This window comes from Leptonotus elevatus, chromosome 10 (genome assembly GCF_054856555.1).
Source record: "Leptonotus elevatus isolate MCC_2025b chromosome 10, RoL_Lele_1.0, whole genome shotgun sequence".
NCBI classification, from domain to species: Eukaryota; Metazoa; Chordata; class Actinopteri; order Syngnathiformes; family Syngnathidae; genus Leptonotus; species Leptonotus elevatus.
The window spans coordinates 15396469-15410211 of record NC_141248.1 but is presented as its reverse complement, the minus strand read 5'-3'; the positions used below and the strand labels follow the sequence as shown (position 1 = coordinate 15410211).

The window sequence follows — 13743 nt, the reverse complement described above, 5'->3', positions numbered from 1 at the left end:
GCCATGGTGTTCCCACCTGTCAGATGCTCAGGGCATTGGTTGATCGTCTGGCCCACACTGAAGGGGAAAACTCGTAGTTTTAGTTTTAAAAAATATATATTTTGGTACATAAGTCCTGGAATCTTCAGACACACCTCGTATACTGATCTAATGTGAAGAAAAATGTGAAAGAGTATCTCGTCTACCAGAACTGGCAAGTCAGTCGACGACACATGCACCCACTCATACTACAATTCCCAGCATGCACTGTGGTGGTGTACTGTATCACTCTGGCTGCTAATTATCCCCACCCTTCTGTTAGCTGTCATGCTATATAGTGCTATGCAGTTTGTTTGAGTCACATTCATGAGGTAATTCAATTTGTGGTGCTGAAAGCTGATGTGAAGCATTTGCTGCTATGTAAATTAAATTGTTCTCTTTAGCGTACAAGCTAGTTTGATAGCGTCAATCCGCTAAAAAAAGTCTGAGTTAGCATTGTCAAGGCTAGAGGTAGCTAACTCAAGTCTTGTGTTGAGTCTGTACAGTCTCAACTCAACTGAATTGTATTTATAATTCATATCTTCTCCATTATTTGTAAACACAAGATAATTTTGAACATGTGATGTGCTTTTAAACAAACACAAAGGATTTTATAGCTAGCTTTATTGTTGTAAAAATAGCTTGCTGTGCTCTTATTAAGAGTTGAGTTCCACTAATGGTCTGAACTCAGAAGTGCTTTTTGTATTGTCCATCTGATGGCAACCTGTAATTCTGTCTTTTTTTTTTTCATGGTTCTTTCTTTGCACACACGCCACATAACACAGTATGTGGGCGTGAAGATATAAATTTGATATTGGCAGAATAATTCTAATGCATTCAACCAGAAAAATGCATTAGTCTTTCATCAAACCCTTTTGAGGCTTTTGACTGGTTGGGATTTCTCTCGCTTTGGGTTGTTGGCTTGGCTTCTACTTACTTTACAAAAGCAACTTGTAAATGTATTATCATTGTCCCCATGTTGAATACTAGACGTACAATGTTGTGTGACATATATAAAAACATACAGCCACCTTAGTGAGGCTATGCAAAGAAGTCTCTGTCTGCTTCCAGACAATAAAACATTTCATTAACGGCTCCCATTACAAGAGTGGCAGTTTATAAACCTCTCAGTAAGCACTTTGTGATGAAGCCATTTGTCAAACCATAGACATAAAACTATAGACATAAAATGGAATGTTTTCCTCTGTGGATTCCCATTTGCTGACGGATGGAAGAAATCTCTTCATAGCTTCCTTCCATTTATACCTTCTTTCATTTGTACTGGTCAAGTGCCTTTGCACTCCACTCTGATTGCCAACCTCCTGTACGAAAGTCATTAAAGGTGGGGGCATCACTTAATGTGCATGTGACAGGCGGAAGGCTATACCAAAAGTGTACCGATCATGGCCTTTTTAAAGTGGCTTATCGTCAAACACGTATACTGTACACACTCTTTAGTTCCCTCTGAAACCTATTATTTTAGATTTACCAAAACATTTTGGACAATCCTGTGCTTGGGGAATGTTCAAAACAGTTTGGTTGTAATAACTTAAAAGTCTTGACCACAGCTATCAAAACATTAAACATCTTTGGGAGGAACTACTCATCGGGAATGAAAATATGAATCACCCATGTTTGTGAGCATACAAAATGTAGATGTCATTTTCCCTCACAATATTTTCATGGTCACGAGTCGGAGCTTTTTTTTTTTTCTTCTTCCTCTCCAGTCCAGTTTAGCTCACAGCAGAGACAAGAGTGGTGGTCACCCTGTCAGTTTGAAATGTAACAGAGCAGTGATGGTTTGCAAAGACTTCCAGTTGTGCTGCGGCCCAAGTCAGTGACAGTGACTCACAGTGGCTAACACGCTCTATTTTAATTCACTCTATTCCTGCCTTTATCTCCACTCTACTCTGACCACGGAGGCTGAACTGATGCCGAGAATGTCTTTGAAGATGACGGCCATGACAATATCATATCTAAGTTGTTATGACAAGCAAATTCTTCCATACTTGTTTGAGAATTCCGTTAATGCCCGGAGGCCAGACTGAGAAAGTCAACAAACGTTTACAGTGCGTCACCTTTGTTGCATTGAAATATATCACTGTGGCCAGACAGGTTCAAAGAGTTCAAGCGAGTCCAAGATGTACTAAACCTTTGTCCGACATCTAATAGCAAGCATGTTTGGTTGGCTCCCCCCGCATCTCTCTCCTTGCAAGAAAATATCCTCCCCATACATTTATTACCACATATTCAAAATGTATTGTTGGTTAACTTCTCTTCACTAATTACTGTCAAAAGAAGCGGTGTCGTTGTCAAAAGTGTTGATTGAAAGTGTACTCAATAAATGCCGCTTGCCACAGTGTGTGAGCATCAAATTATGTGCCGTGCATTTTAAAAATGGAATAGTAGTGTAGAAGCAATTCGTCAAAAATAATTACTCTAAATTCAACAATTTATTCTTGCCGATGATTACTCCATCTTGTGCTCATCATTTTTTCCTCTCATCATTTTAAATGGTTGCGATGGTAATGACTTACAGTGATGTTTAACTCATTCACTCCCAACCCAGTTAAAATGGATCTTTGACATCTATATCCGTCAATGGCAGTGAATGAGTTGAAGTCCTGTGATTGGATGATGATCTACTCGTCTCTTGCCGAAATTCAGCTGGGACAGACTCCTTCTCACACACAACCCTATCAAAGGGGAAGTCAACCCCAAAAAATTCTTGACAATAATATGTTCTATGCAGCTCCGCTAGTCTAAATATATGGTATTTGGGTTAATATTGCGATAGTGGAATATGAGTTACTAAGCAGCAAAATCCAGCAGTTTTGATCAATATCAGAAAACAGGTGAGCTGTAATTGGTCGTTTCCTGAGCCCGGAGCAACTGTCATCTTCAGCAGTCGACAGCAAGTGGCAAAATGGCCGCCCCATGCGATGGATATAAAAACGGCAGGATTTTGCTGCATAACTCATATTCCACAAATGTAATATTAATCAGAAAGTTATGTTTAGACTAGCGAGGTCACATATAACTATTAGTATCAAGACATATTTAAGGTTGACTTCCCGTTTAAGGCATAGAAACTGGATGGATGGGTCTGTTTTGAATTCTCAAATTCCACCCTGATCTGCGTATGTTCTCTTTCAGGCCACCTGCATCAGACCAGGGACCTAAATCAGGAGTCCAGAGCAGTCATGGGACAGGGGACAGGCTGGCCTCCCATGACACCCCCCAGTCTGCCCCATCCTACGGGGAGCAGGGCCACGGTCACGTGTCCAGGAAGAACCTGCACGTGGACGTGGGCAGCAGCCGGACTGGGAGGTCCCCTTCGGCATCCCCGGACCGAGGCAGCGTCCCCACCTCTCCTTATTCTGTGCCTCAAATAGCGCCCATGCCCAGCAGCAAGCTGTGCCCCGTCTGTAAAACGGCCGACCTGACTGGCACTGGTGATGACAGGCCAAGCTTCAACACCTGCACACAGTGCCGCTCCATGGTGTGCAACCAGTGTGGCTTCAACCCCAACCCTCACCTCACTGAGGTAAGTACTACACCTCACATCCTATGTTTAGAATGTTGTCACAGAGTGAAACAATCGGCTGTCAGTCTATGGCTTAGCTATCAAACTCTAGTCCCAGGGGATAGATCTGGCCCGCCACGTCACTCCACAGTTTCTTTGAGGAGGGGAGGGGCGGAGTGGTGGACGTCCCCGCGGACTAGCGGACATGTGGCGTGCACTTAGGATCGTGCACGTACTCGCGCGCGCACCATGAACGAGCCTGACACAGATGCTGCAGTTACGCTTTGGGCCAGAGGTGGCAGTCACGAGTAAAAAAAAAAGTGACAAACTGCACAAACATCCTTTCAAAATATTTTAACAGTTTTTATTGTGCTATAATTTCAAACCTTGTTATTCATTAATTTGTTGTTTATATGTAATGATGCGATCATACATTTATTTAGGTTTACAGCAGTACTTCTCAATTATTTTTTGTTATGCCACACCCTGGAAAAATAAGTTATATCCTGACCCTGCCGCCTTGTAATAAATAGTATAATTTGTCTATAAAATTGTTGTAAGTACACTTCTGCAGAGGAGCTAATACTTCTTGCACACTTTTTGACAATGAGAGCACCACTGCCACCTACTGTAGTGGATGTGCAATTACACTTTATTCAAGTACAGCCGAGAGAAGAAGAAAAAAACATGTGCCCGAGCGTCACACTGTCTGATGCATCATTACATCATTACACGAGTCTAAGTGAAAATTGAAGAACATGGGGAGTCGCCCCCTTTTTGCAGCTTCTACGTGTGCCTGTGGAATTCTTGTATTTCTATTCAGAATCATAGTATTGTCCAAAATGTCAAGAGGATTTAGATTAATTTGTAACTTGGCACAAAGGGCTATAGCCTGACCTCTGATTGATTGACCATTGACCATCTTCATCAAGTCTGACTAGGCAAATATTCCGAGTTCCGGATTTCTTCTTGTCATCCAAAAGCATAGGGTCATTGGTGATGTTACAGTGTGAAAATAGTGCCCTGCTTATAACACTAACTCGATCCTTCTTGAGAGACACTAATGAGCATCCAAATGAAGCCCCGAGCTTTGACCAAATAAAGCATTTTTATAGCCCCACTGAACAGCTCCCCAGAAGCTCCCCATCATTGAAACGCATCTTAAGCGTCATTTCTGTCAACAGGTAGAGGAGAAAGACTTCTGCCGTCATCCGAAAATAAATCACTCGCCTAATTTGAATTAGGCCATGCTTCACTGTGACTCTGAGTCAGGTTTGGCTGTGTCATCTGTCTCAAAGTTTCACATCATCTCCAGTGATTCATGCTGAAAATTACAGCCAAGATGCGCCGTCACTTAAGCTGACCCGAAGGCTTGTAGAGCAGCTGCAGGTTGAATAAATACTTGACGTGAGGTGTGAAAGGTTGAGTTTTCCGAGCGTACATGTACAGTATGCGATTGTAATGACTAATAGGTGAGTGTGCAGCTTTGCATAAAGTAATTGCAAAAGTCTGAGGGCATATTTACATCACAGCGGGTTTGTCTGTTTTTTGGGGATTCATGTGCCTGTTGTGCAACTTTGATACAGTCAACCGTAGCTGATTTGCCATCTTATTTATGGTACTCATTTCCCCCCTGTAGAACTTAAAGTATTTGCTGAAAAACACCTTTTCGCACCAATCTGCGGATATCAAAAATATTCAGAAAACGATTTTATTTTAGTGCGTGCAGTCTATATTCTATACAGAATATAGAATTGAAATGTGAAAAATGCTTCTTTACTATTACTACTTTTCTTTAGCCACTGTATTACGTTTTTTACTCAGTGATACTTTCATTTATTTTTCAAATAGCGACATTATTTAGGGGCGGTCCGATCAGGATTTTATGCTGCCGATTCCAATCAACCATGAGTGAGATACTGATTCCAATACCAATTCCAATAACGATCATATGAATTAGCTGCACATTTTTCAATTCACTAACTATTATTTTAATAATGATTAATAATGTAAGTCATTTTATTATTATTATTATTATTAATTAATTAATTTTAATTATTTAATAAATTTAATTTAAAACATTTATAATTAATTGATTAATCGAATTAAACTACAAAAAAACATTCTATCCAAATTTCCATCCCTTTATTATACAAAAAAAACCTGGACATTATTTTAAATTGACAGTGCAGAAAATACACAAACATATATTATGATTCAGTTTCTGGTTTGGTCTGTAACGTGCAGTGTTAAGGAAATAGGTTACACTGCACGCAGGCTGGTGTCTAGTTGGCTGCAGGCTGCAAAGTACGAGCTGTGTGTGATTGCTTTGTTGTAATCGGCAAAGAAAGGCATTCATTGACATATGCCGATCACGGACATTGACATGGAAATCGGACGATTACGATCAACTAGCATTATTATGTCACAAACAACCCCTTATCCTTAGTTCGGCACTTACTATACCGTATGTGGAGCTGCTAGCTTTTACCAGCTGATCAACTGTTGACTTCCAGTGTTGCCCAAATCGACTTTTGACCTTTCTCTGCAACATCTAGCGGCATTTACCACCCTTAACCAACCCCACGAATTATTGTTCAGATTTCTGAGGTCAGTTGAAAGGAGTCATATACAGTACATCTATTATTATTATTATTATTATTATTATTATTATTATTATTATTATTATTATTATTATTATTATTATTATTATTATTATTATTATTTGTGTTTGGGATCAGACTGTGCAATATCTAAATGCTTAAACCTGTCATTTTTATTCACGTATTGATTTTGCAGGTGACAAATGTCTAAACCTTGGTTGAGGTTTGACTGCGCTCCGTGTGCTCTTGTTGTTCGAGTAAGTGTAAGGGTTGGTGGTGCGCAGTAGTTGGACAGAAATGTGTGGAGCACAGCCGAGGGAGACAGTAAAGAATAGCTCATGGCAGGCAGAGGAGGAGAACGCGGCAGCATAGAGGACTGCGGAGGTGGATGTTATAGCTCAGCCTTGGTGAGCTTGTCAGATGCTGACAGAGCAACACCGAGTGAAAGCGGCCTGCCTCTGGAGATCTGAAGATTTACCACCCTAACCTACTTAGAATGGATTTGACTTTTCCCTCACAGCAACATATCTTAGTAGCCTTATCATTTGTCAATGAAGTTGATTATGGCCACATTGTCACTGATCAATGCTAAAGAAGAAAATAGTTAGGTAATATGGATTACATTCATTTGAAAGAGGTTACGGTCGAGTTGGAGGCTATCCCAGCTGACTTGGGCAAGAGGTGGGGCAATCAATTGCAGAGCACGTTTCGAAAAACAAACACTCCCACATTCACACCTGTGCACAATGTAGATTCTTTAGTTAAACAACCGTGTATTTTTTTTAAGTGTGGGGAGAAGTTGAAGTACCTGGAAGATGCCCGTAAATCTGTGTAGATTTTATTGCTTTATATTAGATTTTTGGCCTTGTGTTTCTTCTTTAATAAATCAGTGTATACCCTAAAATTGAATGCCCCCGAGGTCACCCAATAATTTTTTTTATTAGAAGTGAATTGGTTTTACATTTTACTATTAATAGTGCTTAAATAATATCCCCCTTGGAATCCATAACCTACAGTTATCCCATTCAAATTTGGGCTAAAAGCGTCAAACACAGGGTTTTCTCAGAGGTTGTCATTTACAGATACTTAAATGATTTAGACAGTTGGTGCCTAATCTGCCCATTACAGTGCTGGTAACCAAGGGACATTCCATATTTGGTAAACATTAAAATACCCACAAAAAAGCCAAAAAGTACCACGTTTGCTTGTTTTTCTACTCTGATTTCTACATGTATTCTTTCTACTGTTTAGCTTTTACCTACCAATGCCATAAATTAAACATTTTCACCATTAAAATACCCACAAAAAAGACAAATAATACCATGTTTTCTTGTTTTACCACTCCAATTTCTACATTTATTCACATATTCTAACCATTTTAACTTTCAACTGTTCAGCTTTTACCTACCAATGCCAGAAATTCCCACTTACCACAAATTCAACATTTTTACCATTAAATTACCCACAAAAAGCTAAAAATTCCATTAAGAAAAGAGCAGTTTCTTTCATATTCATCAACACCTAATGGCAACACAATTCTCGTTAATCTGGAAGAAATTGAAGAATAGTCATTTGTCTGATTAAGTCACACTTCACGCTTATGAACAAAATGTCCTACTCATTTAACACATCACTGTATTGAACATAGCCAGCTCGAATCGGGGGGTAGATCGATCCGCTGATAAGAAACTATCCAAAGACTTATTTTAATTACAGCATACCACAGACAGTCGCAGGACTGTCAAGTGTCAACACCATGACTGCAGACTCAACTGTGGACAATGACGACGTATTACGTAGGCGTGCGTGTGAGTCACAGCTATATTTACACTACAGTATATTGCATATGCATGTACCCGTAAGCTACACAGCAATGAGGAAGATGGTGAATTCAGAGTAGAAGAGAGACGGTCATTATTTCAGATGGGAAGTATAAGCGAGAGCCGAGAAGAAACGAGACAATCGAAAACCAAAGCTCGGAGAGATAAAGTAGTGCAGAAGGTCCCCAATGACAATGTTCCCCCCACTATAATACAGGGGAGCATGTGCTTCATAATTGGTCCACTTTCTATTAATAGCTCCTACCTTGCAGTTGTGGCTTGGTTCTAAGGTGCCACAGTAAAAATGTGGGTGGATGGCAAAAGGTGACAGAATAAGAAGGAAAAGTATCATCATGTATTTCAACTTAGTCTGCCTGCTATGCATTCATGTAGCTGAGCATTCACAAAGAAGTAGTTGAGGAACTACTAGAAAAGAAAAATCTCTACAAAGTTTGGTGTTATTTCCCACGATGATGGTGTCAGCAGCTCCCATGCTTTCTGTAAAATGGATTACTTTGAACAAATTCATGCAGTCATGACTTTTTAATGCATCTGTGTGAAGGTTGTTGTAGAACTGATTCTTTTTGTAGTCTTTCTCTTAACCAACAATCCCACGAGTTGTGGAACAGTTTTAACAAATGCTCCCACGCAAAAAGATTACAGAAGACCACCGGAGCAAACTTGGCGCATCTAATAAAATGCACTTTGAATTTATCAGCAGTTCAATAGTTTGTTTTCATATTTCATATTACATCAACAAAGTAAGCTGTCAAGGGAAAAAAAACTTCACTAGACATTAGACAGGGCGAACACTGACAGTAATGAGAGATGCAATGAAAAGCTTGCATGCAAAGAGATTTACAACCCGATGGCTGCCTGATGTGACCATCTAACGGTCAAAAATACTTATATTCGTAAAATTGAGTTAGAATGATATAATACAATCAGAAGCAATGGTTCAGTAATAATCCAATGATTTTGGCCTGATGATACATCGTGAAGGAGCAAGTGAACGAGGTCTTAACGAATCACTTTGCCACATCCAAAATGGTTGCGGCGTTGACGTACTCAAATAGCGGTCTATGTAGGCTATATGTACTATACAGTGCTTGTCACAAATTCAAGACTATTGACTGAGAATGGCATCGCTATGTGCATATACATCTAGTAGCAAAATAACGACTACATTATATCCGTATTAACAATAATTGGGCCCCCGTGTATTTAATGTGCCCCCATTAGGACTGAGGTCTGGGGATGTGTCTGTTTATTAGGTTTTAATTAGCATAGAATACATTTTATAAGTGTGTAGGCATATATCGTTTTCTATTCATCTGATTTTTGTCATGTGCTCACACGCTACCACTTATCAGCAGTAACTCCTCTTGTGATTTCCATGAAACATTATTGTATGAGATGGGTTAAGTGAGGGGCGGCACGGTGGCTGACTGGTTAGCACGTCCGCCTCCCAGTGCAAAGGTTGTGAGATCAAGTCCAGGCTTCGGCCTTCCTGGGTGGAGTTTGCATGTTCTCCCCGTGCTTGCGTGGGTTTTCTCCGGGTACTCCGGTTTCCTCCCACATTCCAAAAACATGCATGGCAGGTGAATTGGACACTCCAAATTGTCCATAGGTGTGATTGTGAGTATGGTTGTTCGTCTCTGTGTGCCCTGCGATTGGCTGGCAACCAGTTCAGGGTGTACCCCACCTACTGCCTGAAGCCAGCTGGGATAGGCTCCAGCAACCCCGCGACCCTTGTGAGGACAAGTGGTACAGAAAATGGATGGATGGATGGATGGATGGTTAAGTGAGAAAATGAGAGAATGGATCCGTGCATTTTACTATATTTATGGATAGCTACTGGCCATAAGTGAGTGTACAGTGTTAAGGGAAGTCTGCACTTCTGTTAATTTTTACCTGAATCTGTGTGTGACTTGAAAGGAATTGGTTTCTGTGATGAAGCCACAGGAAGCATTTCAGAAATGTTATTTAATTAAGTCTATTGTGCCTCAGGTTGGTTGGGCACCTAATTTCCTCAAATTCATTAAAATGTTGAACTTCGTCTCCATTGTGGACTGGAACCAGTGTTTGAGAAAATATGGAATAGAAAATAAAATATATATATATATAATATGTGTGCAGTAATATTAGTTTTCCCCATCTAATGAAATATTTCTGTAGCAGAAATAACCCACAGAAAGAGAAAGAAACGCTTTCTGTGTGTTGCAAGCAGCAGAAAATGCATTTAAAACTGAAAGATAATTATAAGCTTGATTATTTGTCACACATGTTTTTAGCTTGCCACTCTAATTTACTCAGAATCGTTTCATAGCAAAAAAAAACAAAAAAAAACTTCAAAGTGAATATCTTCATTATTTATGACCCTCCGTCCACGTTATGCATCACTATGCAGTAAATGTCAATGTTAAGCACATTTGCATATAATGTCAAGCTGCAGCTTTAAGTGGACAAACAGTGTGAACTGGGTCAAGAATCCATCTGAGACTCTAAATTCTGAATTTTTGCATATACTGAAATATGTGGCAAGGAGAACTGCCAGAAAGTGAATCTGGGACACTGGTTTAATTATTATCCCCTAACTCACGGCATTTAAAGTTTATTCATGCTACATTCAAATTGGATGGGGCTCTTAAACAAGAAATCTTTGATGTGGCATATTCCTAATCTATGCTTTTTTTTTTCACTGTTCCTTTAGTGACATTTTGTGACATGGCAGTGAATGTTAGTCCAGTTATTGATAAAACATTTCCTTTCTTTATATCATTATAGGTTTGTTATATCTAAAAGTAAGTTATGTGTGCCAAGGAATTGAGCCAAGGGGAATTCAGCAGACATAGCAAGCAGTTATTTCTTTTCTCCAGAAACAGTAGCTCTATATTGCACACTTGTGCATATAGAACAAAATGAATCTCATAAACCTTCACTGGTGCTAATCTCCAGTATGTTGAGTAAAACCTTGGCCCCCCTGCTGTCCCGTCAAGACTCCAGCATACTTCAGAGTCATTTCATCACTAGACGTACTGTATAACCACTGCGCTCATTTTCACACATACATCAAGGCTGTTTCGTTAAGCAGCAAAGTAGAGATTGATACATCGAGGGAGTTAAGAAGCATCAGGAAGAATATCAATGTGTTTTGGCCCAATTTGAGAGGGACTAATGGGCATTTGAATCACAAGTATTCTCATTGCATTGTGAAATCAAAGAGGGATGTCTCTTCTTCAAGTTTCAGTCTGTTCAGTTTGTCATCCAACTAGCTTCCTTGAGCAAGAATATAAGTTGAATGATATTATTCAAGCGAATGCGTCTGACTACGGATCAGAAATAGTACACAATTGCCTGGGGGGCCCTGAGGTGTTGCACTTGCTCTGTCCTGGCGGGGGTCGACGGCTCCCCTCTTTGGTGGAGATTTTCATGCATGCCAGATCCACCACACCAGCATCTACCGAAACTCAGACACAATCTGCTTCCTCCTCAGGTCATTGAATCGGTGGAGGCTGCTGTCTGTGGATCTCACTCTGCTTCGTCTGTCCTTCCTTCCTTCCCTCAGTCTCTCCTTCGGTCTCTTGAGGTCTCCCTGATTTTTAATTTTTTTTTGGATTTGTTGGAATTTAGATGTTTCTTGGGTTGAGGAAGAATTCTGGTGGGTGGCCCGGTGGGTGGTGTCTGGTCGGTGCTGGATTTCACCTTCCTTGGTTTTCTTTGGTCCCCTCGGGTCCCCTCGGGTCTCCTGACGGCGGTGTTCGGTTTAGGTGAACGGTATGGGATTTTTTCGAAGAGGTTTTTGGTGAGCTAACAAATACACGCACGCACGCACATACACATTCTCACACACATACAAAAAAATAAATAATATGTATATATATATATATTTATATATATATATGTATGTATATATATATATATATATATATATATAAAAAATAATAATAATAATAATAATAAAAAAAATAAAATAAAGAGCAATGATGATGACATTTCCGAATGAACAATACTGAGCTCTTTATAGAAAAAGAGAAGAAAAAAATAAAAAATAAATAAATAAATAAATAAATAAATAAATAAATAAATATAAATAAAAAGAAATAGTACACAATTAAAAGTATTAAACTATTACATACATATTAAAGTAGTAAACTGTTTTGGAACATCCAGTAGCTTGACGTTATGGTCTCCAAACCACCTCGTAGCCATTGAGATGCTCTACAGCTTTGTTTTCTTTTAAACTTTTGTTAAAGGAAAATTTTATATAAATTGTAGGTCTAGTTGTAAGAGAGGAGTCAGTCTGGGATTTAAAACACACACACACGCACACACACAAAATGGGCTCCAGAAAAGTGGGTAAATAAAAGGATTTACTGTACTTAGAGTAGAGATAGCGGCACTATTTCCTGGTTACAGTAATTCATTTTATTTTCCCAGACCCACAAGGCCAAACAATCTTTATTTGGATTGGCACCAAATCTTTATAGACTCCTCTGTCGGCATATGGCTGAATTTTGACATTAAGGGCACTGTAACCACAGCAAAGTTTTTTTGGAAAAGGGTTTATCTTCTTTTGTTTTTTGTAACGAAATAGACACCAAATATCGATGGCAAGGTAAAAAGACAGACAATTGTAAAAAAAAAAAAAAAAAAACGGCGGCGAAGGAGGACGGAGAGACGCTATGTGCAGAGTGCTCGTTTTTTTCTCTGATAGAGATCAGATTTCATAAAGATCCACATGATTGCCTCATAACAAGGGGGACGCAGAGAGAAATGAAATGGAGAGATGAGGCGGAGTGGAAGGCAGAGCTGCGATGAAAGTGATAAATAGTTGCTTGCTGTCCCTGTAGCGGCATTCTTTGGGGGGGGGGGGGGGGGGAGGTTTCACCCTCCAATGAGCTTAACTTATTTGATTATCCCAACCGTAATTTGGAAGGGAAAAATAGAGACAATGACAGAAAGAGGATTTTCTATTTGTGAATCTCTGATTGGATGATGTTTTGTTGCTCCACATTCTGTCGACATTGCTTCCCAGACTATACAGTTTTCCTGTTGACTGACAGAGAGAACCGTGACCTCATCACTCTTTGTATTAAGGATTGGCGGGAGACCAGACAAGGGGCTCAGATGCTGCTGTGCGTGTGACTTCCTCTGTCTGTGCTGACCTACTGAATGACTGAGGGAGAACGACTGTAACACGCCAGTCTTCATTTGCATTTAAAATATTACGCTCACATCATATTACTTCATCGCTTTCCTCACCTGGCTGTTTCAGTCGGATTCCCCTGTTCAATTGACTTCATTCCGTTAGCCTTGCTTTGTGTTAGCTTAAGTGATTAGTGCATCTGACACAGTGCCACTCCCAAGTGTGTCAAATGTCATTTTAGTCGATTCAGAGTTTCTAGAAGTAGTCAGGAGGGATCGCGTTTTCACGAGGATTAGAGAAGCATGGCGGATTGAGAGTCAGTCCCAACGTTTTCATTTTATATCGGTGTTGCTGTTCTAGGGAACCAGCTGTTCATCCCAAATTGCTAACAGATTTCTAAATGGGTAACTCTTTTTGAACAGTATGAAACGACATTAGTGACGAGTTGAATGGCTGAGTGAGTTAAAAATAGATAAACACACTGATACAAATTGCTAAAATACAACAGCGGTGACATTATAATGTCCACAATTAATTGACATCAGTAGAATTTGAGTGTCTTTCGTTAAAATATTTTCTGACATACAATAATAAAACACTAGAGAGGCTAATGAAACTCATTACCAT

At 39.7% G+C, this 13743-nt stretch overlaps 1 protein-coding gene across 3 annotated transcripts in view; it reads left to right on the top strand.

Annotated features, from left to right (window-relative positions):
- bsnb (bassoon (presynaptic cytomatrix protein) b) overlaps positions 1–13743 on the top strand; it is a 60843-nt gene that overhangs the window by 3339 nt on the left and 43761 nt on the right. For all 3 annotated transcript variants that reach the window (XM_086086418.1, XM_086086417.1, XM_086086416.1), the window contains exon 2: positions 3175–3565. In XM_086086418.1, the coding sequence (XP_085942544.1) occupies positions 3175–3565 (391 nt within the window). The remainder of the gene's footprint in view (positions 1–3174; positions 3566–13743) is intronic.